The sequence below is a fragment of the Vigna umbellata genome, chromosome 5, assembly GCF_029865625.1.
Source record: "Vigna umbellata cultivar VRB3 chromosome 5, Vumbellata_1.0, whole genome shotgun sequence".
NCBI classification, from domain to species: Eukaryota; Viridiplantae; Streptophyta; class Magnoliopsida; order Fabales; family Fabaceae; genus Vigna; species Vigna umbellata.
This window is the reverse complement of record NC_142169.1, coordinates 22,546,998-22,572,500: the sequence shown is the minus strand read 5'-3', so window position 1 is coordinate 22,572,500 and position 25,503 is coordinate 22,546,998. Positions and strand designations below refer to the sequence as shown.

Here is a 25,503-nt window from a genome sequence, read left to right as displayed (position 1 = left end):
TTATAATAAAAAGTCTTATTTATTTTATGGAATCACATTCATTTCTGAAAATTTTATATTCCTAAAAATTATATATTCCTTAAAATATTATAATTAAAAATATTACTAAAATCTTGGATGGTAAATAATTACTTTTTATTTTTTTATTTTAAAAAACAACTAACACACGTAACATTAACTATAAAGTCATGATGATAAATAGTTACCTTTTATTTTTCTTATTTTAAACTAAATTTTAAAATTATTAACATATCATTAAATTTAATATATGTTTTTCTAATAGGAATTTTTTTAATATAAAACTTGGTAAATGTAAACTAGAAAAAAAACTTTCATAAATTAGTATATATATATATATGTATATATACATATATGTACATATGTACATATGTACATATGTACATATGTACATATGTACATATGTACATATGTACATATATATATATATATATATATATATATATATATATATATATAGATATATATATATATATATATGAAAATTAGTAATAATACCTTTTGAACCGCGTCGGACACCATGTCATGCATGTGAGGTATGCGTGTCCGCGTTGGAAACGGAGAAGCTCGGTTACCGTATCCGAACCTTATATATTACTATGACAACAAAGCCTCTCGGTTCGTTCTAAGTTCACCCCGCACTACCGAACATAAGGAAAATTTCTTGCCAATAATCATCAGTAAACTACCTAAAGAGATAAAGAAAAAATCTAATTCAAAACAATATATTGATGAATTTTTCTATATATATATATTACTCATCTTGCTTGAGTGGGCCTCAAACTCTCATAGAACCCTAAGAATTAGTTTCATTCAATTGTATCAACCGATGTTGTGCAGAAAATGTCTTTTTGGCAGGTAATATATGTGGAAGTTTAATATTATCTTATTAAGATTAATAATTAGGTTTATATTCATTATAAAATTCTTTTCCTGCAAGAAACTAATCGAAGCCATCAATTTTGAACCGGAACCTTTATTTGTTCACATGGGTTGGAATTGAGAACTGCACAGAGACTTGATCTCAAAAAATGAGAAAAGTAAACAAAATCACATTAGAAAGGTGTTCTTTTTCTTGCTTCAATGTTGTATTGTCTTTTCAATAATAGCTATGAACTTTAACGATCAATGCCTTCAATTTTGTCCTCCACCTCCGAATACAACTGCCTGAGCTTCTCAATATTCTCTTCTGCAGTTTCCCAGTAACCACGTCCATTGGCTTCCAAGAATGTCTGCACCAGCTTTCTGAAGGAGTTTGGATTAGTGTTCATGAGCTTGTTCAGCATTTGCTCATCTTGAATGAAAGTTGTGTTGGCTTCTTCGTACACCCAGTTGTCAACTTGGCCTGAAGTTGCACTCCATCCCACTGTATTGGTCAGTCTTTTCTCAATCTCACGAACACCTTCATACCCAGTAGACAACATGCCTTCATACCACTTTGGGTTCAACAGTTTGGTTCTTGCGTCAAGTCTAACTGTCTCAGAAAGTGTGCGAACCTGAAAGCATTATGTATCAAGAAGGTCATTACAAATTCTTTGTTGAAGTGTGTAAGTTTATTTTAGTTAATAGAGAAGCTTAATTAATTTTACTTCTCCTGTTGGTATTTCTTGCACAGTTTATCCAAATACGCCAGAGTCAATGAGATCTGAGGATATTTTCTATAGTTTGGAGAAATGTCAAAACCAAGTTTGAAAATAGGAGATTCAATGGAACAATTTATACCTGAGCATTGGCTGTAGTTGTATCGGCAATGTATGCACTGGGCTTCTTCCCATCTTTCCTTAGATTTTGAACCAGATTAGTTGGATCAGAGTCAAAGTAATGGCTAACATCAGTGAGGGAAATTTCTGATGAATCAAGGTTTTGGAATGTGGCATCTGCTGTGCTGAGAGCCATCTCAAAAACTTTTCTTTTCTCAGTCATGCCAGCACCAGGGGCATCACAATCAAAGGCAAAAGACTTTCTGCTAAGATACATGTCCTGAAGCTGCTTCTCATCATTCCATGACGAATTCTCCACAGCCAGGTTTATGTTTGAGGAGTAGGAGCCGGAGGCATTGGAGAAGATCCTAGTTGCTGCCTCTCGAACTTCAACTCCAAGGGCTTGAGCTTGTTCTAACGCATGCTTTCTTACATAGTTTTGCTCTGCTGGTTCATCTAATTCAGCAACCATTTTCACTGCTCTGTCTAGAAGGTTCATCTGAGTAATGAATAGAAAAATAAATAAATGAGCAACCAAAGCAATGTACCAACAAACAGCCTAATAAAATACATATAATAAAGCTCCTGTGTAAACTTTTAACTCAATCATCATCAGAGTTTTTGATGTAGCAACCTCAGGCTTTCATTTCTTTGAAGTATACTAATTATTGAGATGTGAGAAAAATGTTGGAACTCGGAAATATTTCCTGTAATATGACTCTTCTAGCAACCGTTTTAAAATATGAAGAGTGCAACTGCAAGTTGCAATTCTGAACAAATAATGACAATATTTCACAAAATGATGTAACACGAGGAATACTAAATTGGTCTAAACCCCCATTAATGGAAAAACAACAAGAGAAGTAATACCTGATTGATGAAAAGATCTCTAAACACTCCTGAGCAGTTAACAACAACATCAATCCTAGGCCTTCCAAGCTCTTCAAGACTTACAGGTTCCACCCGATTTACCCGACCAAGGGTATCAGCCACTGGCAATACACCAATCATCCACAAGACTTGAGCCAGTGATTCACCATATGTTTTAATATTATCAGTTCCCCACAATACAAGGGCAATTGTCTCAGGATATTTTCCACCATTCTCAACTTTCTGCCTCTCAATCAACCTGTCTACCACTATTTTAGCACTCTGCATTGCAGCAGTTGTAGGAATAGCTTGTGGGTCCAAGGCATGGATATTCTTTCCCGTTGGCAAAACTTTAGGATTTCTTATTGGATCACCACCAGGCCCTGGCTCCACATATTTACCTTCCAAGGCTTGCTTTAAACTTCCCACTTCATTATCAGCCACAACCAACTTCAAGCATTCTCCCAGGAACATAAACAAGATTCTAAGTTTTTCCCTATCAGCTCGGTAAAATTTGGTGTTTGACAAGTACTGAATCCATGGCTCATTTATGCCAAATCCAAGGATTGAGCTAAGCTTATCAGCTACATCAACAACTTGACCCTTACTATTGGTAGCGCGCTCCACAAAGGAAGTTATTGCTCCACGTGACGCCTCTGTTATTTGCCTAAGAAGTTCTACATCCTTCAATATTCCTTTGTTACTTCCTCTGTACACATCTTCTATATCTCTTCCAACAGTTTCAGCTAATATTGATGGAAGAGAAGAAATATTATCTTCAGGACGATCAAGTGCAGCAATGTTCACCAGTGTAGCAACTGCTTCCATAGCTGAGGGAGGCTCTCCAATGACATGAAGCCCACAAGGTAACAGACGAGACTCAATCTCCATGATCTTGGAATACACCTGTCCAACCACCAGATCACGCTCTTTAGGTGGAATCTCCTCACCCTCGTCTGGCAGTGTCACATCTTTGTCAAGATTACACTGTTTAGCTGTGCTGATAATTGAACTCACAATTTGTGCCCCACGGCCGGTGTCTTTGAGGGACTGATATGAGGAGATGAGCTCACTTAACTGCTTAAGACCTTTGTACAGTCCAGCATTTTCCGCTGGAGGAGTCAGATAGCTAATGGTGTTTGCATAACTTCTGCGCTTGGCTATGGTGGCCTCAGAAGGGTTGTTTGCAGCATAGTAATAAACATTTGGAATATTACCAATTAGACTGTCAGGATAACAGACATCACTCATCCCCACCTGTTTTCCAGGCATGAATTCAAGGGAACCATGCGTACCAAAATGAAGCACAGCATCAGCTTTGAAGATTTTCTCAACAAATGAATAAAATGCTGCAAATCCATGATGAGGGCTGGCAGATTTGGAGAAAAGCAGCCTCATTGGATCCCCTTCATAGCCAAATGTAGGCTGAACACCTATGAAGACATTACCGTATTGTTTCCCATATACCAACAGATTTTCTCCATCTGCATTCAGATTGCCAGGGGGTTTCCCCCAATTCTCTTCCAGTGCCGTGGAATAAGGAGTCAAATTTTGGTACTCTCGAACGCTCATTTTGTAAGCAACGTTCAAGTTTGGACTGCTGAATTGAGCTTCTTTGTCATGAATTACGTCTTCGATCAAAGCTTCTGGAGTCTCTGGAAGGCCGTCAACATTATAACCATCTTGTTTTAGTTCTTTCATAACTGAGTATATGGAGGCAAAGACATTCAGATAGGCAGCAGTTCCCACATTTCCTTTGTCCGGAGGGAAACTGAAGACGGTGATTGCTAGTTTCTTCTCTTCCTGCATGGATGCGATTTATTTAGCAAATTCCATTAACAAAAGTCAACTGTTCAAAGAGGATAGATGAGAAAATGGTGCAAATTCAAAATGCTGATAAATGTAAGAAAGTAATACTTCAGTTCACTGCATACAGATGGATTACAGTACAACCAAGATCGAAGACAATAAGATGGGGGAATTTTTCGACACTAAATAAAAAAATTTTAAAAAAAAATCATACATGAATAAATTAACATTGTTCCACAATGTAGTTTTGAGAAGAAAAAAATTATTTTATTTCCTACTATTGATGTTCTTCTATTCAAAAAGGAAAAGGAATAGAGAGGGAGCTAACAAGGTTGAAACTTGAAACATGTAACTCGCAAATCCAGACCAAAATAAATATAGACTTAAATAGAATGTACATGTTGCGTTTTACTGTAAAAAGACACTGAACTATGCTTTCAAACAACAGAGTTTTCAAGCAGACATTACATGCAAGTCATTTCTCCTTTGAGTAATGTCAAATGAAAATCCTTTTTCTAAGAAATTATCTTCTTATTCATCGAAATTAGCTTTATAATTGATACAGAGAAAATATAGAGAAAATTCATATTGGGTATCAGCTTAAATCTTTACTAGATTATTTCCATAATGAATATTTATTCAAACAAATAAAAGAAAAGGGCTTACTCTAATTTGTCTGAACTTTTCTCCGATTTCTTATTCTAGTTCCTAATGTAAATTTTGACAAATCAACACTCTTTTTAGTCAAGCGACTTGTCATGTCATCAAAAAGTCTTGCAGGATTCTCAGGTGTAATTTGTTATATAAACTATGCTTCTAATCTCACATATGTTCAGACAAGTTAATGACATCAAACTAGTTGATGAGAAAGTAAAAAGTACACATGGTTATTCCGTCAAACTCCTTGATGGCATGGCAAGTCACCAGGCTGCCAAAATCACTATTATGTCATTAATTGATATTGTAACTTGATATCAAGGAATACATCTGGTAACAGAAAAAAGCTCTGAACTTTGACTAGTCAAAATTCAAATTAGGGGATAAAAACAGAAATCTGAAAAAATTTAGGGACAAAATAGATACTAAACCATGAGTGTGCGTGTGTGAATAGGTTTGTTGTCATTAGACCTTTAATGGTACAATTTTAGGATTATTGCACGCAAAATTGCAAAATATGTAGCAGGCTTGGTTAAAGTCCGACTTAAACTGGGTATACATACATACATACATACATACATATATATATATATATATATATATATATATATAGAGAGAGAGAGAGAGAGAGGTTCAAAAACTGGCAAATACCTTTGATTTTCTTTTCAATTCAGCCCATCTGATTGCCCTGATGCAGAGTTGCTCCACTCTCTTATGAAGAGCGTGAGATTTTCCTGAAATTACACCAATTAATCAATAAACAACAGATAAAGTCTGCAAAATGATAAATTTTGAATATCTCTATTGATTCCAATATCATGCTTTTATGGAAATGTTAATTTATTAGTTCTGAAAAGAAAATTATCCTAGATTCCTATCTACAGATTAATGCTTAAAACATAAAACTTAATACATCTGCATCATAATAGTCATCACGAAAAGTTTAAAGTGGGTTGTAAAGAAAAGAGATCATGGTTACCTGTTTTAGGATCGCGACCAGCGAAAACGATTGGCTCCATGCCTCCATCTAGCTCTGGCAGAGCAACTTGAAGAGCAACCTGTATTGGATGCAGACCAAGAGTGCTGTTGAGCCATTCTTCTGTTGTCTGAAACACCAGTGGCAGGGCAACAATGTAAGGAACATCAAGTTTCATCAAAGCCTCAACAGCCCTTGGATGGTCCTGCCTTGCTGGCCCTCCAACAAGAGCAAAGCCAGTGAGGGATACTACAGAATTCACAAACGGTTTCTTCGTAATTGGATCGATGAAGAACTTCTCCACTGGCCCTGAAAAGTCAAGTCCACCAGCAAAAATGGGAATGACCTTAGCCCCTCTAGCTTCCAGCTCCATGATCACAGCCACATAGTGTCCATCATCACCAGTCACAATATGACTCCTTTGCAAAACCAAACCAATGACAGGTGCATTCGTAGACTTCAGCTTCTCATTTGCATCCCTTCTAGTACCATACCAATTCAAATACTCCTTCACATCATCGTACATACAGGGAGCCAAAGGGTGCCAAATTCCATTGTCCAAGTACAAAACCGGCTCAGAATACTCGATCTTTGTACCTTTCAGTGCTGGAATATAAGATCCACTAATCATTTTCAGGAAATTCTGCAAGTTATCAGGAGATCCTCCAAGCCAAAATTGCAGACTCAGTATATAGAGCCTGGCATCCTGAGCTTTATCACTTGGCAAATACTTCAAAACCTTTGGCAATGTCCTCACAAGCTTCAACATGCTGTCGGCAAAGCCAGCAGACTGAGGCTTCTTTCTCTTGAAAAGCTGGAAAAAGGGACTCTTAGATTGCCCAAGCTGTGACATGCTGAAGGAACCCAACTTGTTAAGCCTCATCACTTCAGGCATTGATGGAAACACCAAAACTGCATCAAGCCTGTCCCTTTCTTTCTCAACTGCAGCTTTGATCTTGAGAGCAAGCTCCTCCACAAAAATCAAAGACCCAATGAAGACGTTAGCATCCTCCAAGTCCTTGCAGAAAGTCTCGTACGTTGAAGCGTCTCGAAGCTCCTCAACCAAGTAACCCACAACCTCAAAGGAAGCATGTTTCCTTTTACTGTTGAGAGCCACGACTGCAGCAGTGAGAGATGATTGGTACTGGGCCTCAAGGACCACATACACAATTTTAACCGTTGGCAAGTTTTGGTCATTCTCTGGGACAATTCTACGAACTTCTGGGTTGGTTTGGGTGAATAGACCATTGCCAACGGCAGCACATTTCACTCTCAGAGAGGATTTTGAGCTACCATTATAACCAGCCTTCTTGGGAAGGAAAGAATGAAGAAAAAGACGCTTTTGGGCAAGAGAATGAAGCTGGTCAGGTTTAGAGCTTGGTAGAGTAAACGGTGAAGATACTAAAGAAGCCATTGATGATCAAGTTAAGTAAGTAGAAAACAACCAATTTCTCTTACAACAAACTGAAGACTAGAGAAGGGAAAGGAACACAAGTCAAGCAAAGAGAAAATTGCTTTGAAAGAAAAACTCAGGGCACTGAGGAGCTTGTTCTGTTCTGCTCCCAAAGTTATGCACCCATTTCAAAGGTGTGTTCTTTCTCTTATGTGGGTTTCTGGAACTGTTGGATTTTGTGTTTTGTGTGGATGAAACTGAAAGAAAAATAAGAAGCAGAGAATTAAAACAATTGGTAATTTCAGTTAGTGGTGAGAGTTAAGACCACGTGGCCCAATGGATTGTTTGTAGGAATTAAAAAATTTTGAGCTTTTGTTAGTGTTACAGTGTTTATGTAAGAGAGTGACAAGGTGGATGACACGTCCATGTTTGCACTATCTGTTAGTACCATAGCTATATCTCTCTATCTGTTGGGTTCTCATGCGATGGAGTCTCTTGAAATCTGATTGGTGGAAGTGGATTTCCTCAAAAGTGGTCGTAGGGGAGAGAGAAAAGGAGTGAATATCTGATGACGAGGATGAGAGAGAAACTTTGAGATTTTTTCTTCGGAAGAGGTGGAAGGACTTTTAGCTTCCATACAGATTCTTTGCTTTTAGAATTTGTGTTCCACATTGAAAAGCGTCAGTAGTGTGTACTTTGTCTTACGTTTGCATTAAACTTACCACAGGTTCCCACAGATCCATTGTGTTGCTTCTCTCTCTTTTTCTTGTAATTCAAATTACGATTTTTACGTTAACATTCTAATGATGTCTTAAGGGTACAACAACTGCTAAAAAGTATCTTAAAATAGTGAGAAAAACAATAAATGAGATACGAGATTCCCAATTTTTTATTTATAATAGGTAAAAATTGTCACCTGATGATAAAATAAATTTATAATATAAATTAGTGTAAAATTTTATTTTATAAATTATAAAGTGAAATTGTGTTAAATTTAAAATCTATTTCTTAATATAATATTAGAATCAAGATTAAAATTTATTTTATTATTTTTATTTGTTAAATATATTATTTTTGTTTATCATCCTACATTGTTAATAATATTTATGAATATAATTAAAAAAATTGTTTTTGGTTTGGTTATTATTCTTTTTTCATAATAAAACCCACTGCATTACTTCCTTTATAAAATAAAGTTAAAGATAGTTGATTATGTCGAATTCCAATTTTTTTTTAACATGGGTTTTAAAGATAGTACAAATTCTTATAATTTTAAAAACCTAAACGAAGAAAGACTAACAAGAAAAATAAAGGAATTGAACTCTTTGTTATTAATATTTTGTGCGGTGTTTAGTGAATAATTTATTTAATTTTAATAAAAAAAATTGCTTAGTTATTTCAAGAAAATAAAAAGTATAATAAATTTAGCTGCCACTAAATGTAATAAAAAGTTATTAAATTTTAATGTCGTGCCACAACTTAATGATTAACCAACCAAAGTGCAATGAACTAAATAACATTAGTCAAATCATTAACGATTTACTAACAAAACTAGTTAAAATTCAAATTGAAATAAAACAAAAAAACCTATTATATGAACACTAGTCAATTTTTAACTGTTATACAAAACCAAAAAAAGTTGTCAAATTTTTTGTATTATAAATTTGGTCGATACAATGAGTTCATGATGAATTACAACCTTCTCAAATTATTATATTTTACTCAACAACTAAGTTTTTTTGTTCTTTTTACAATCGTTCCTTTCCAATAATGAGTAAATGATCATACACCTTGTTGGCATAAACTTCACAATAATTGAAACATCTAGACAGCCTATAGTTTTCAACAACTCAACATTAAAAGGGAAAGAAAAACTAAGTCCCCCAATCTTAATTTAGCTAACATTCATATTGATATGACATAGAGAGTTGGGAATGAAAATCTCTAAACGGATTCGAGGCAAAATTTGTAGCCCATCAACCATTGAATTGGAAGAATAAGTCTCACTTTCTTTTCTTCTTCAGAGGTCTTAAAAAATTGTCCAAGAAGTTTGTTTTCTAAGAGAAGTGTTTCAACCTTGATGTATAATTAAAAAAATTTCTACGATCTTTGCATAACATAAGCAAATAATGAACACACCAATAAAAAGAAGATAAAATTAAATGATAAAGAATTAAGTAATTATCTTTAAATTGAACAAATATATTTTTTATAAAGGATTTACCGAACAAACTTTTATAATTAATTGAAGGTTTAATACGTATTTTGGTCCCTCTTTTCGTAGGGTCTGTTCAAATTGGTCCTACTTTTTTTCAAAAGTTCACTAAGATCTCACTTTTCGCAAAAACGATGCACATTAGTCCTTTTTGGTTACGGCGTTAAAAAAACTAACGGCACAGCTGCCCAGCTGGCACAAAACTGATGAGCTGTACATTTTTTGTTGAGGTGGCACTGTGATATGTGTTAAAATTAATTAATTTAAATTAATTTAAAAGATAGGGTTAAAAAAATTTGACAATTACATTTGGGGTAAAATCTGCATGCGATTTAGGGGCGATTTAGGGTTCAACAATCTCCTTTCCAAGAGTGCAGATTCTGATTTTTGGTGAAATCAACTTCGAGGTTAGTGATCGCATTACTGTTCTTATGTTGTTGTTATAGTAATTGATGGCATTACTATTGTTACTATGTTGTTGTCTTGAATGGGTGGATTCTGTTTTTGCTTTTTCTTTAATGGGTGGATTCTGTTTTTGCTTTTTGTTTAATGGGTGGATTCTATATTTGTTGTGTTTAAAATATGATTATATTTGTGGCATGGTAATGCGCTTCTCCCTCTGCCACCCATATCAGTTTTTTGCGCAAACTTTGTCCTAAACCAGGGCTTGATGCTCTTTGTCCCTTGTCTCAATCTTATCCATATTCTTCCCTTCAATTTTTTTCACTCTTTCCTTTCTTCACCACATCATCTTTCTTCTCTGTACCAAAATGGGTATAATCTTGAACCGAAATGTGCAATCTTTATTGGTCCCGTCTTAAGAGTGGATTATTTTCCATCTATATGCTCGATTGGGTCATCGTTTTAACAGCTTGACATTTCTCTGTTGATTTTAGTTCTTTTTGTAACTTTTTTACTTTCAAGTTTTCTTTCTGATAAGGGTGTAGAAAAAGGCTGCGACTTTTTCAAAGGGTTGATTAGAAATGGTGTCAGGGGGCGACCCAGTTGAGTCTTTTTTCAATTCCGTTCAGGTTGTGAAGGAATCGTTGTTGCCACTGGAAGTGGGTTTTCGGAAGGCGGCGAAGGATCTTGAGCATTGTTTGGCGGGGCCAAAGAACAAGGTCAATGGTGTTTGTTTGATTGCCCCACTGACACATATCATAGTGCCACCTCAACAAAAAATATACAACTCATCAGTTTTGTGCCAGCTGGGCAGCTGTGTCGTTAGTCTTTTTAACGCCGTAACCAAAAAGGACTAACGTGCATCGTTTTTGCGAAAAGTGGGATCTTAGTGAACTTTTGAAAAAAAGTAGGACCAATTTGAACAGACCCTACGAAAAGAGGGACCAAAATACGTATTAAACCTTAATTGAACAAAGACGATTTTTAATATTTTTTCTATAATCGTTATAATGAAAATTTAAGTTTTATTTAATAAAGATACAATTCTTTATATAACTTAGCAATAATATTTTTGAAATAAACATGAAAAAAATTCATGTCATCGTTTATAAAAATATGTAAAATATATTTAAACTTAGTTTGATTATATATGATATTAAGGATAGAAGCAGTACAATGGGCCGGCATATCTTGTTTGGGTGTTGCTCCCTCCACCAACACCTCTTGTTCCCTCCACCATCCCATCTCTGTTTTATCCTTTTTTTTATTTTCCAATTCCTATTTTACCCTTAGTAAAATTTTAGGGTTCATATTTTTTAACCTCTACCCACTCTAATCCTCTACATATATGTAGCGGCAACTCTTCTTTCTCTTTTTCACGTTTCACTTCTTTCTCTCATTCTTTAATTGTGATAGAATTGTGGTCTCAGAGTGTGGTGGACTTTCATTAGTTGGTGTGCTTAGTGAGAGATTGCAAGTGGTGGTGGAAGCAATTGATCAGTCGGGCAAGATCGGTGTGTGGTGGTGCTTGAATGATTTGTCGTGAATGTGCGTAATAAACCCTAAAAAGATAAACATGTAACTTTAAACGGATGTGAGCATCCCTCACATCGGTTTAAAGTTACATGTTTATTTTCCAATTTATTTTTATTAGTTTATTTTTATATTAATTTTGGAGATATTTTAATAATGTAATTTATATGTTTTGATGTATTATTTTTGAATATATTTTTGATGTATTTTAATAATGTATTTTTAAAGATCTTTATTGTTATTATTTTATATTTATATTTTTTTGTATTTTGCAGTTATATATAATTAATTTTTTGTTTATTTATATAATATATATTTTTTATATATGGTTTTTGTATTCTTTTAACAATTTTATAATTATATAAAAAATAGTTTAATAATATGAAATATATAATTTTATTATATTAATATTTTTGTAATTAAAACAAACAAATATGGTGGAGTTGGAGGATGAGAATCTGAAAAGAGAGAGATTGAGAGTTGGGAAGTGGGGCTGAGTGAAAAGTAAAAATGGATAAAAAAATAGTGTTTGAGTTTAAAGTAAGTAAATAGGATTAAAAGTAAAAAATGTTATTTTTGTAATTAAAATTTTTTTGCATAAGGTTGAAAAGGTGGAGGGAGAAGTGGTGATGGTGGAGGGAGCAACACCCATCTTGTTTTGATCCAATAGGTTATTGACCTTTAAAAAAAATTAGGCTTGGTTGATCCATCAAACAAAAATAGGTCATAAGTAATAATTCGTTTGACACAATACAAATTAACAAGTAGGACAGACTGGTCTATCATTTTTTTTTATATTTTTAATTTGTTTTTAATTTTTTTATTTTTAATATGTATATAAATATTAAAAACATATTTAATTATATAAAATATTTTCTAAACTTTTAATTAGTTATTTAATATTTTTAAATAGATAAATTAAAACCCTTATTATAACTAATAATTAGAACAATTTGTAAGTGTTTATTATTTTAATTACAATATTATTATATATTAAAGATATAATATAAAACTTAATTTTTAAATTAATTTTTTTTTTATTTTTTAATTAAAAAAACAATAAAATCGATTAAACTAGACATGTTAAATTGACAAATTGATATGTCAGACAAAAAAAATTGATCGGTTGAAAATTTTAATGTCCCTCTATCTCATTTTGGATGGATTGATAAGCCAGTTCATCAAACCTAATTCGTTTTACCACCCCTAATAAAAAAATATCATAATATATATTCTATATTTTTTTTACACAATTTTGTTTTAAGCAATCAACAATTTTTTTTAAATTAAGTATCTAAAATATTAACTACTTCAGTTTAAATTTCTTACATTATATACATCAATCACTTCTGTTGATGTGATCATCATTATCATTTTAAAACATGTAATTAATTACAATAAACAGAGATAAAAAAAGGTAAGAAATTAAACCAAAATAATTTTTTAAGACTTAAATTATTATTTTTTAAATATTTCAAAATTAATGGAACTCAGATTAATGATGAATGATACAATACATACTAAAATAATAGAAAAGAAAGTCTCCAAAAATATGTAACATAGGCATCAATGCCTAATTTTGTTTTCTTAAAATAGTCAAAATTAAAACCCCGCAAAACCCTAACAAGGTGAGTGCAATCACCGGTCGATGGCGTGCAATGGCTCTGGCTGCCAATCCGGTTCGTGCTACAAAGACGAAGACGCAACATCTAATCAACCAATTAAATCCGAAGAAACCGATTCAACAAACCCTACCAATGTCTGCATCAAGTGCAAGCTCAACGACGCTGTTTCCGGCTACGGCGGAATCGACGACGGCCGTTTCTGCGCCGATTGCTTCAAAACCAACTTATTCGGAAAGTTTCGTTTCGCTGTCACTTCAAACGCCATGATCACGCCCACTGATAAGGTCCTCGTTGCCTTCTCAGGTGGCCCTTCTTCCAGGTCAGTTCAGACCCAATCCCCTTTTTATTTATTTTCCCTTTAAATCTCTTTAATTAATGATTTTAAAATGTTGGGCTGATTTGAATTTTGATTACTGTATTTAATGGAGAATAAAAGGTGTGTGTGTGTGTGTGTGTGTTTTTTTTTTTCTTGTTTTGTTTAGGGTAGCTTTGCAATTTGTGCATGACATGCAAGAGAGGGCTCAGAGGAACTTTGATGCGAGTAGGGATAGGTCTTTGCCGGTCTTTGGTGTTGGAGTTGTGTTTCTTGATGAGAGTGCCGTCTTATCTATTCCTTCCAGTGAAATGGAGGAAACTGTTGAAGTTATTAGAGAGGTTGTGTCTTGTTTAGCGTCGCCGTGGAAGGAGTTGCATATTGTTCCCATTGAGACGGTTTACTCGTCGGATTCTGGTGATGGGAAGGAGAGGCTAATTAAGGTAATGAACACGGTCACTGATCCGACGGGAAGGGAGGATATGTTGCTCTGTATGCGAATGTTGGCGCTGCAAAAAGTATGTTTCTGGATGACTGTCTTACGTAATAATTTATAATTTTTTATTTGACAACTTTTAATACATTTGATTTTTAATATGCATATATTAAGTTCAGTATCCTATTATTTTTAAAATGAATGTATCCCGTATCTTGATATGTAACATATACACACGATACATGTAAAGTATCCGTGCATCATAGCTTACTATTGTTGCCTCTGAAGCTTGTAGACATACATATGTTTATATGAAAACGAGTTTGTCTGAAAATTTTTATGATGTTTGTACAGGTTGCTTCAGAATGTGGGTATAACAGGATCGTTCTGGGATCATGCATTTCTAGGATTGCTTGCCATGTCATTTCAGCCACCGTGAAGGTTTGTTACTGGATTATACTTAGTCACAGTCATTATTGTCGGTTGAGGGAATTAAGAATTATTGTCATGATTTGTGAATCAGCTTGCCAAATTGCATGTTCTTCACTCTAAACATTGCCTGCTTGCGGAGTTTCTCATGTGTTTTGTCTTGTCAATTTTGACCTATGAAGCTCTGACAATTGAAATAAAATCTTACGATTTCATAAATTATTTGTTTTTTTTTTACTTTCAAAGATTAATTAAGATAACGAAATATTGAATTAGTCATTTATCTAATTTAATTTTTTACATAATTAATACATTAATTAGTAAAATTCGTTTTTTAATACATATAAAAGGACAAATAGTGGCAACAAATGTAAATAAAAGAGGAATTTGTGGGCAGAAACCCCGCCCTGCCCTGGTTTATAGGTCCGGCATGCTGGTGACCCTGCCACCACGAAGTCCATAATCCCTACCTTCCTCGATTCTCTGTCACAACAAGTCCGATTGGAGAGTCCCATCCTCGAATCTAAGGACACTATGCCATCCCACAAGGAGAGAGCCATGGTGGCAGCATCCACCGGTGGCGTCAAGAGGATTGACAACAAAGCCATTGCAAAGGCTTACCGCCATCACTTCCATTGCCACTGCAAAGGCTCACTGCTGTCATTTCCTGTGCGACTGCAATACATCCAAAGAGTTGAGCTGCATCACTTCCAGTGTTTTCAAGGACTGACTGCGTCACTTCCAGTGCATTCAATGGTTAGGCCATGTCCGGTCCAAGATAAGTTGTCTGACATCATATTGTACAGCACCTGTTGGGTCTCCATGCGGTGGTGCATTGGAAGTGAGGAAACGGCTTCCCATTTACGAACCAAGCTTCATAGATTTTGAAGCATTAAATTAGAAGAGTTAGTTGTTGAAATTATACACATACTCTTAGGTGCTTCTCATTTGATGCATTAACTCCCCATGTAAACATTTTGTGAAGTGCATAAGAGACAGTTAAAAGTTTTGTAAAAGGAGTAACGTTATCTGGTTGCTGTGTCTACTGATGAGGAGTATCACTGCTGATTTTTCTTCATTTGGTTAGTACAATTCAACTGCTATATTCTTGATTGCCTGAGCTGCAATAAAAAAAGTTTTCTCTGAAGAGCGATCATCAATATAATGGGATTGAGAATGCATGTTGAGTGTTAACTATGCCTATTTTTGACGTATTGAATGGAGTGATCTTTGGGTTAAAGGTGACATATGAAATCAGAAAGTCTAATACTATTAGCTTTCTCTCTTTTTTTGCAAGTTAAGCTTTCTATTACTGGATTATTTTAGGATTTGTGTCATTGGCTCATTGCTCTTGATAAAATTATGCTGTGTAGTAATCCTTGGGACTTTGTCTATATTCTTACTCTCTCTTTCATTCTAAATAAGGAATGGCCTTGTATAATCAATTCAGATGTCCTCGTTTTAACAGGGTCAAGGATACTCATTGCCTGCAGATATACAATATGTTGATGCTAGATGGGAAGTTCCTGTTGTACTTCCTCTGCGTGACTGTTTTGCCCAAGAGATCAACATGCTTTGCCACCTTGATGGGTTTGTAGTCCTCTAGACATGTTAAACATTGACGAGAATAGAAATTAGTGTTTTTGTTTGTTTCTTCTGTTATAAGTTGTGTAATTTCACTTTATTTTGCATGTGGTCTTCTATGTTTATCGGACTGAATTATATAAATCTTACTTAATGTATGTGTCTCATCTCTTTTTGACAGGGCAGTCTAAAGACTGTGAAGTTGTCTACAGGTCCGTGCTCTAGCATTAATCGCTTGGTATCATCTTTTGTATCTTTATTGCAGGTATAATTTGGTGTGCCCTCAATCCTTTTATATCGTGGAGACATGTAATGATATATAAAGAAAGTCAGTTCTTGTTACTGTGTGTGTTTCAATATGAGCCATCGGTTTTTTATGACTCCATTGACTCTGCCTTTGAGTCAAGTTCTGTCACTAGATGTTTTAGGCTATTGTGTGGCTTAATGCTTGCTTTTGTGGAAGATGCCATTTTTTGTTTAAAAGATCTACTTTAGCAGGAACTTCAATTTAATCAGAAAATAAGTAGTTGAATACCTATTTTGCAGGAAGAAAACCCATCTCGAGAGAGTACAATTGTAAGAACAGCCGGTAAACTCACTCCTTTTCAATTCAATAGGATTCCAGAGATCATTGATGGAAATGTTCCTTTGGCGACTCGAAGACGACAGAAGAGATATAATCTCAAATCAAATGAGTCTGTTTCCTCTGAATCTTTCTGTCCTCTCTGCAACAGCCCACTCAACAAGAGTGAGATTGTTGATTGGAGCAATATGGATAGCCACAGAAATAGTGACAGTTTTTACAATACCTGCTGTTCAAGTTGTCAGTTTCAGATTCTTCCAAGTGATTCAACATCAATCGAACAATTTTATATGGATTTACCTCAACCAATGGTTAGCCGAGCAAAGCAAGCTAGCCATGGTAATTTGAGTCTGCTAAGGTGAGAATTTGTTTTGCTATCAATATCAGTTGGTTGTATTTCAAATTTGTTATTAACTCATGCCACTCCGACCTTGGTCACTGCTGCTAGCCTTGTTGATTCCTACAAATTTGTCGGTGTAATCTGTTTTCTTATTGCTAATTTTGACTAGTATATGTCATTGTTAAATGAAAGTACAAGTATGGTAAAAGAAATTACATGAATATCAGAATTTTGGATAATCTGTTTCTTTGGCTTTGTTAGTATTCGTCAAATATAATGGACCCTCTTGAATCCATGTCTGATAATTAATTGTGATGATGAAATTCCTGAATCAAATGGTTTGACATTAAATTCTTTTAACTATCATTAGGAAACAGCCGTACTTTAATTTAGGTCAGGTTGTCCAGTCTTCGGGTTTTTTTTTTCCCGTAAAGGGTTATTTCTCTTGTTCATGCCTTTGGTTAAGACATTGCTTGATATACATACCTATGCTTTTTTTCGGTGTATGCACACTTAATTGCTTGAGTTATTATGGTCAATATTATTAATTGTGATTATGCTTTCTTTGAAGTATGCTTGAAAGATACTATTTATTTTATGGTAGGAACTTAATTGTGATTATTGCTTTCTTTGAAGTATGCTTATATTCTTGTTTTCAGGGAGCAAATACAAGATTTTCTGCTTTCTGATGGTGAAGATGAAAAATAAGATTACTTGACTGACTGTTAGAGGTTTCTTTTTGCCTGTGGCTATACAAAGAGTTATAAAGCACTGAGATCCACTGGCCTCATTCGGATCGTGGTTGTTGATTATCTGGGATACTATTTGAGAGCATATTTTAGCGGGGATAGAATAGATAATGTTTTGTATCCTTGGCAATTCAAAGAGTGATAAAGCAGACTACGGGCGTCCAGGTTGTTTATAATTGGCTTTATCAACATCAAGGTTATTTTGATACTGCTTTAGCATTGATTTTGCGCCTATTTAATGGGAAGTGTTGGCCTTCTACGCCAATAAAGAAATCATTTTGTAACTTCTGATTAGTATGTATGACATTGTTTTTGGAAGAAATGAGTGAAAATAGACAATTATTTATCGATGTTTTATTATATAAAATAGAGAGACATTAAGATTGTGATTTTAAAGATATAGAAACCTTGAAATCTTACAGTTTTTCCTCAATTTGGATAAAAGGTTTGATATATTAACTATCACAATGTTGGTTGACAGAGGTTAGCAATTACTTTTGAATGTGGTGAATTTAATGCATATTTAATTCATGAGCGAACAAATAAGACACTAGATATCAAGAGTTGAAGTGAAGAACATCAACAAACAAAAAAAGTTCTTATCAATTTGATTCTTAAATAACTGTTATAACACGCTAATTACAAATAAACCGGTATACACTTTTTTGTTTAAAATATTCTCTTCTCTTACTTTCTTAAATTACATATTATTACTACTCACCTAACTTTTACAAAAAACAAACTGGGAAAATTTAGGTAATATGTCTATCAAAATATACATGTAAGTCCGATGAAAATATACATGTATGATTAGATAAAGTCTTTACAAAACATACTTGTATACCAAACATAAACAATTTTCAATATTTTAGGAATTTGTAGTAAAGCAAAGAAAGATTTCAAAATTCTTTTACAAAAAGTTTTCGAGAATTTATTATAAACTTTAAATTCTCATAAAAATTACTTAATGTTAAGAACGTACAAAAACATAATTTTTTCTGCATAAGAATTTTAAACTGTATAGAAAAACTACCTCCCTTGATCTCAAAATTTCATAAGAAATTATCTTAAAGATTTAAATAAGTAGAAAATATCCTACCAATTTTAAATTAAAAAGACTATCCATTAACATATTTGTGAATTTTAATCCATAAACATTCCAGATTAACTACAGATGAGAAAATTTATACAACAAAGATTAAATATGCTAAAACTAATAATGTTAATTAAGATTGATATATAAAACATAATACAGACATGGGAAGAAGAAAGTTACATTATTATTATTATTATTTAGAGATAAATAAATTTTTAGATAGAGTTTGTACCTTAAAGTACTAATCTCTTCTTCCTATTATATTTGCCTTTATAAAATTAGATGCTTTAACATTATTTTTTTTGTAGAAGAAAAAAGTTTAGTTATATTAATGATAAACTGTAATGATTTAATTTAAAAAAAATTAAAGAATCAAATTTACAGTAAAAAGTTACAAGAGTTAAAATATGTGAAACTATACAAACTAAAAATTCATATAAATCTTTACAAAAAGTCAATTACTATATCTTTATGTGTTTCTTCACCATTAATGAGACTGTTTTTTTATTCTCATTCTATTTCATATTGACCAGACTCCCTTTTTTTCCACTCCTCCATGTTTTTTTGCTGATAAAAAAAAACATTGGATCTCAGAAACAAAAAAAGTCTGAATAGATTAAAACAAAAAAAATGCCCTAAAACTTTAGAAACGGTGCGTCAAAGCCCTTTCCTTCTCCCCCAACAAAAAGACGGTGCTTTCAGAGTTTCAGAGGAAGTGAAGACTAACATTAATTAGGGTAGAGGCCAAACCAGCACCATTTTGAGCTTTGGGTATTTATCAACTTCTCTCTTTTTACTCTTCTTGTCCAAAAGAATTTTCAGTTTCCTTGTCCCTGGAAGAATTTTACACGTCTTGGTAGGGCAAATTCTGTAAATTTTTTAGTTGTTTTTAACTATTTTATGTGATCCTGTATTTGATTCTTGCTTGTAGAATTGTTAATTTGTGTTTTGAATAGCTTCCGCAGCAAAATACTTATGTGTACTGTAGCCCTCATCCTGGTGCTAAGAAGTTATTTTCTAGATCTGAGTGTAATTTAAGTAAACAAGGTTAAAAGTTGTGATCACATTCCCAGTCACAGTTTCATAAAGATTTTGATATTGTAGGAAATTACGGATAAATGTGACCGGTGGTCATCATTGCAGTTTCAGTGACTCTGAAACCCTAGGGGTTGTGGCTGAAATACTAATTGGAGTCTGTTTCTTAAAACCTTGCAGGTAAAAAATGTAATGAATTGTAATTACATGCTTACATTCCTAAATTCCTGGTTTTGAATTTTGACTAGGTTGTTTTTCCTGTAGGAAATGGGTGAACGATGTCATTCAGATGCTCCGTTAGATACTATTTCCAGTGGGAGTGAGGAACACTTGATCTCTCATTTACCAAAAGAATGTAAGATTGGATCCATTAGTTTGGATGAAAATGATGATGATTATCCTGTGCCACGACCTGGAATGATCTTTAGGTCAGAAGCTGAGGCAAGATTGTATTACACAAAATATGCCGACCAAATGGGCTTCAGCGTCAAGACTAGAACCTCAAAAAGGGGAGGTGAAGGCCAAGTTAAATATTTGATACTTGTATGTTCCGAGAGATCAAGAACTGGTATTGATGAATCAAAGAAACAGTATTGTACTGCTAGGATAAATTTGACTTTACGTAAAGATGGAACCTATCAAATTAGTGCAGTTACTCTCGGTCATAATCATGAATTGGGTTCTCAGAGAATTACTATTGAGATGAAGTGTATAAGGAAATTGGATCCAGAAGTTATTGACATGGGTGTTAAGAAGATATCAGAGCAAAATAATTGCGGAAATTACCTTCAGACAGAAAGACAGTGGATTAGAGAAAATGGAGATGGTGATGCTCTTCAGAAGTATTTGGTGAGGATGCAAGAACAAGATAGAAACTTCTTCTATGCAATTGACTTGGATGATTTGTTCAGCGCGAAGAATGTATTTTGGTCTGATGGAAGGAGTAGAGCTGCATATGAATCTTTTGGTGATGTGGTGACAGTTGATACGACATGCCTTTCCAATCACTACAAAGTGCCACTTGTAACTTTCATTGGAGTTAACCATCATGGGCAATCTGTACTGTTTGGTTGTGGGTTGTTATCATCTGACGACTCAGAGTCATTTGCTTGGTTGTTCGAATCATTGTTGCATTGCATGTCTGGTGTACCCCCACAAGGAATCGTAACAGATCATTGCTGCAGGGCCATGCAGAAAGCAGTTGAAACTGTATACCCCTCCATTCGACATCGATGGTGTTTGTCAAATATAATGGAAAAGCTTCCCCAACTAATCCATGAGTATGCTAATTGCAAGTCCTTAAGAGATCGTATGCATAATGTTGTCTATGAGACACCAACAACAGATGAATTTGAGGGAAAATGGAAGAAGATTTTGGAGGATTTTGACCTCAAAGACAATAAATGGTTGAAGGAATTGTTCCTTGACCGACATCGCTGGGCTCCTTCCTTTGTAAGAGGTGGTTTTTGGGCTGGAATGTATACTAATCCGCAAAGTGAAAGTAGGCATGAAATTTTTGATGGATTTATAAACCAACAAACAACTTTGAAGCAATTTGTTGATCAGTACAATAATGCCTTGCAGTATAAGGCTGAGAAGGAGTATATAGCTGACATACATTCATCCAGTAATAGTCAGACTTGTGTTACCAAATCTCCAATTGAGAGGCAGTTTCAATCTGCTTACACTCATGCAAAGTTTCTGGAGGTTCAACGTGAATTTGTTGGAAAGGCTGATTGTAACGTTTTTGTTGCTTGTGAAGATGGTTCTATTTGTCGCTACAATGTGATAGAGGATATGATAACAGAGGATAAGCCTAAGGAATCCGTGGTTGAAGTCATATATAACAGGGAAGATTGTGATATAAAATGCAACTGTGGCTTGTTTGAGTTTAGAGGTATACTTTGTAGGCACTCGCTTGCAGTACTATCACAAGAGAGAGTGAAGGAGGTCCCGTGTAAATATATTTTAGACAGATGGAAAAAAAATATTGTGAGGAAGCATGTTTGTATAAAAACCAGCTATGGTGTTGTGCATTTTGAACCTCAAGTGCAGAGGTTTGATCTGTTATGCAAACAATTCAATAGTATTGCTGCTGCTGCTGCTGAATTTGAGGGTACAAGTTCTTTTGTAAAGGATACCCTATGTAACTTGAAGGAGAAACTTGACTCATGGACATCGTTACCGATAAACTCTTCTCTTGTGGATGTAGAGAAACACAACAATATGATACATTGAACATGAAGTTTTTAAGGATAAAATATTTTTTGAATTGATGTAAATATGACTAACTTTAGTTGCAAAAGTTATCTTATGGATTTTGATTATCATAATTCTATAATTTTTGAATGGTTACTGTTGATACCTTTTAATGAAATGGATTTAACTAGTTCTTGTGCAATACAGCCGGACGTACATAAAGAATATATAAGATGCTTTAGCAACTGAACTATATATTAAAATTATTAAGAGATTTAGGATTATAACATCAACTATAAGGGTGTTACTCCCTCCACTCCCACACGTCTCTTCCTCCACCTCCCCAATTTTCTAAAATGCCAATTATATCCTTCTAAAATGACAATTATATCCTCAAAAGTTAAAATTTTTTATTTTTATTATTTTAATATTTTAATTTATTTAAAACTTCTGATTTACTTCCCTCTGCACCTCTTCCTCTCTTCCATTTTCGTTTACCTTTCTCTCTTCCGTTAAGCTTCTTCTCCACCTATAACAAATTCATATTTTAACAAATTCATATTTTAACAAAATTATTACGTTTAAAAACTAACCATATATAACATTTAAAATTATAAATTTAAATATAAATTACTGTAAATAAAATAAACAAATAAAATAAAAACGAAACGTAAAAGGAACACTGCCTCTGGACGGATGACATCCTTCAACGGATGTCAACATCCGTTGAAGGCAAAACGGATGTCGACATCCGTTTTGCCTTAAACGGATGTCGACATCCGTTTTGCCTTAAACGGATGTTGACATCCGTTGAAGGATGTCATCCGTCCATAGGCAGTGTTCCTTTTACGTTTCGTTTTTATTTTACTACGTTTTGCGGCTCATGCAAGGATTATAGGCTTGGATATTAAAAGGATTATTGGAAGTATGGGAAGGATTTAGGGTTTAGGATTATTGGAAGGATTATGACTACGTACCTGGAGAGGAACCACGACAAGGACACTACACCATAAACGCACTGCACCACGTACTGCACCGAGAACAAGAAGAAGATTGTTTGATAATTCTTTTCACGATCACCAAGCTTTGTAGAAAAATATTTTACTCATACAAAAAACTACGTAGGTTATCAGTGAAATATGTTATAAATGAATAAAATTAAAAAACAACAATTTTAAAAATAAAATTTTACTGAGGGGCAAAATAGTAAAGGAAAGGTGGAGGAAGGGGCAAAATAGTAAAGGGGAGGTGGAGGAAGAGATGTGTGGGGGTGGAGGGAGCAACACCCCAACTATAACATCCTTGGTGAGAGTAGCTTGTCGAGATTTAGGATTATACAACTTATATCCTCCAATAGAATTATATCCAATCAAAATCAAAGGCATCTCTTTATCATCTAATTCTTTTTTCAATTGATCTAATACATGTTTATAACACACAAAATCAAAAATTTTCAAATGAGTGACACTTAGTTTTACCTCAAATCATACTTCCTCAAGTGTAACACCTTTCAATCTCTTTGTTGGAGATTTGTTCAGAATATAAGTAGTATCAACACAGTCTCTTTCTACATAAAATTTGACAACCTTTTACTCTTCAACGTACATATAACCATATTCAATATGGTTATGTTTGTCCTTTCTGTTGTTCCATTGTGTTGTGGTGTATAAGGAGGAGTAATCTTATGTACTATATTCTCATTTTCACAAAATTCTTTAAACTCAATGGAGATATACTTTCCTCCTTCATCTGTGGTAAATATTTTAATCCTCTTCCCACTCTGTCTTTCTACCATACATTTAAACTTTTGGAACACTTGCAACACTTCACATTTTCTTTTAATAAAGTATGTTCAACTCTTCCTAGTCCAGTCATCAACAAACAACATAAAATACTTGTTGCCCTCAGGTGTTTCTGTCTGATTGGACGACAAACATCTTAGTACATCACTCCCAATTTCTCTGTTGTCTTTTAGGGAAAATATTTTTGAAAACTCCCATTGGTTTGCTTGCACTGAATGCACTCCTTACACATTTTTTCTGGTATGCTAACCATAGGTAAGCCATTCACCATATCCTTTTGGCTTAATTGAGATAAATCTCTAAAATTTAGATGTCCAAACCTAAGATGCCATAACCATTCTACACTATTTTCTGATGCAGCAAATCATTGGTGTTTGACTGCATTCATCACCACCAGAAAAGTCCTATTTTTGTGACAAATCAGCCTGGACAATGATTCTCTTGTTATGATAAAAACTACCGAGAAATTGTTCTTCATTTTCATCACAAACCCTTTCTGAAGCAATTGGCCTAGACTGAGCAGGTCAGTCTTTAGGCCTGACATATATAGAGCTTCTTCAATCACTACTTCTCTCCCATCACCATTCCTTAAGACCACCCTTCCAGAACGTTATACTGTTAGACTTCTGTCATCAGCAAATTTAATTTTTTCATGCATAACTTCTTGCATTTTCACAAACCATTCCTTCTGCTCTTTGTTCTTTCTCTCCTCTGCTCTTCGTTTCTTTCTTCTCCTTTGAAACCCTAGAACATGTTCTCATAGCATTAACAAGTTCATGTACCTTATCAAAGTATTATGCCATAGTTTCACTTTTATCCATAGTCAAAATTTCAAACTGCCTTCTCAACGTTTGCAGCCTTACCTTTTAGTTTATATCACCATCATCGTAGGTCTTCATCAAAATCTCCTAGATTTCCTTGGCAGTTGTTGCTTTGAAAATTTTTGTTGAAAATCTTTGGTCTCACACATTGATATATGAGGAACCTTGCCTTGCTATCTAACTTCTACTGCAATTTGTAGCTTCTTTTTTCCTTATCAGTTGCCTTCCTGCATGGCTCCTCAAGACCATACTCTATCACCTTTGCCACATCCTGGAAGCCAAAGATGGCTAACATCTTGATTTTTCAGTCATCAAACATCTTCCCATCAAAAATTGGAAGTGGCCCATGTATTCCTCCAAACCTTGCCAAATTGTTTCTTGATCAAGTATTGAAACTTCTTGGACCACCTTATTTCACCTGAAAGGATTTTGCACTTCCAAAAAACACTTCTTGCTAGAATACAAACTCCACCAGACCTTGATCTCACCCACATTCCACACAGATATTTTCTATTAAGCTCTTCATACCATCCAAGGTTTCAAAGAAGAAGAAAGAAACGGAGAGCAGAGGAGAGAAAGAGCAGAGAACAGAAGGAATAGAGAAAAAATCTTCAGATCTCAGGTAAACTGAATATACTTTGAGTATACTTGCTTGATTTGTGAATGTATACATTTATAAGAGAAATACAACCGAACAACTGATTCTATTTTTTATTTATATAACAACATTAATAAGCTCGACATTCATACTTGTATCTGGATGGTCAGACCTAAGTGCATGATATGCATAAGATGTTTGTTTAACTTTGTATGAAATGTGATGAAAGATGCATTCTGATATTATGTGTTTGTTTCTTTTAGCATCAGTTTACCCTTTTTACGTTTCTTTGTCTATGTCTGTTTGTATGTTCTTGTTTT

General features: G+C 34.2%; 3 protein-coding genes across 5 annotated transcripts; 2 read left to right on the top strand and 1 right to left on the bottom strand.

The window, feature by feature from the left end:
- Positions 1 to 962: 962 nt before the first annotated feature.
- GUN5 (magnesium-chelatase subunit chlH, chloroplast, putative / Mg-protoporphyrin IX chelatase, putative (CHLH)) lies at positions 963 to 7,639 on the bottom strand. The gene is made up of 5 exons (XM_047297589.2): positions 6,034 to 7,639; positions 5,706 to 5,788; positions 2,589 to 4,391; positions 1,741 to 2,217; positions 963 to 1,514 (listed from the first exon to the last, which is right to left on the bottom strand). Exons 1-5 carry the CDS (start codon positions 7,442 to 7,444, stop codon positions 1,137 to 1,139), a joined length of 4,152 nt encoding a protein of 1,383 aa, XP_047153545.1. The 5' UTR covers positions 7,445 to 7,639; the 3' UTR covers positions 963 to 1,136.
- Positions 7,640 to 13,144: 5,505 nt separating this feature from the next.
- On the top strand, positions 13,145 to 17,978 carry LOC124825046 (Adenine nucleotide alpha hydrolases-like superfamily protein). The gene is made up of 7 exons (XM_047297588.2): positions 13,145 to 13,517; positions 13,681 to 14,029; positions 14,302 to 14,388; positions 15,845 to 15,966; positions 16,147 to 16,225; positions 16,507 to 16,901; positions 17,543 to 17,978. Exons 1-7 carry the CDS (start codon positions 13,222 to 13,224, stop codon positions 17,589 to 17,591), a joined length of 1,377 nt encoding a protein of 458 aa, XP_047153544.2. The 5' UTR covers positions 13,145 to 13,221; the 3' UTR covers positions 17,592 to 17,978.
- Positions 17,979 to 19,333: 1,355 nt separating this feature from the next.
- Positions 19,334 to 22,123, top strand: LOC124825045 (protein FAR1-RELATED SEQUENCE 6-like). Of its 3 annotated transcripts, none has more exons than XM_047297586.2 (3): positions 19,334 to 19,499; positions 19,833 to 19,943; positions 20,028 to 22,123. In XM_047297586.2, exon 3 carries the CDS (start codon positions 20,031 to 20,033, stop codon positions 21,999 to 22,001), a length of 1,971 nt encoding a protein of 656 aa, XP_047153542.2. In that variant the 5' UTR covers positions 19,334 to 19,499; positions 19,833 to 19,943; positions 20,028 to 20,030; the 3' UTR covers positions 22,002 to 22,123. The 3 variants fall into 3 exon arrangements, with proteins under 3 accessions (XP_047153542.2, XP_047153543.2, XP_087971257.1); XM_047297587.2 differs by having other exon boundaries at positions 19,334 to 19,584; XM_088115131.1 differs by having other exon boundaries at positions 19,334 to 19,943.
- The last annotated feature ends 3,380 nt before the right edge of the window (positions 22,124 to 25,503 follow it).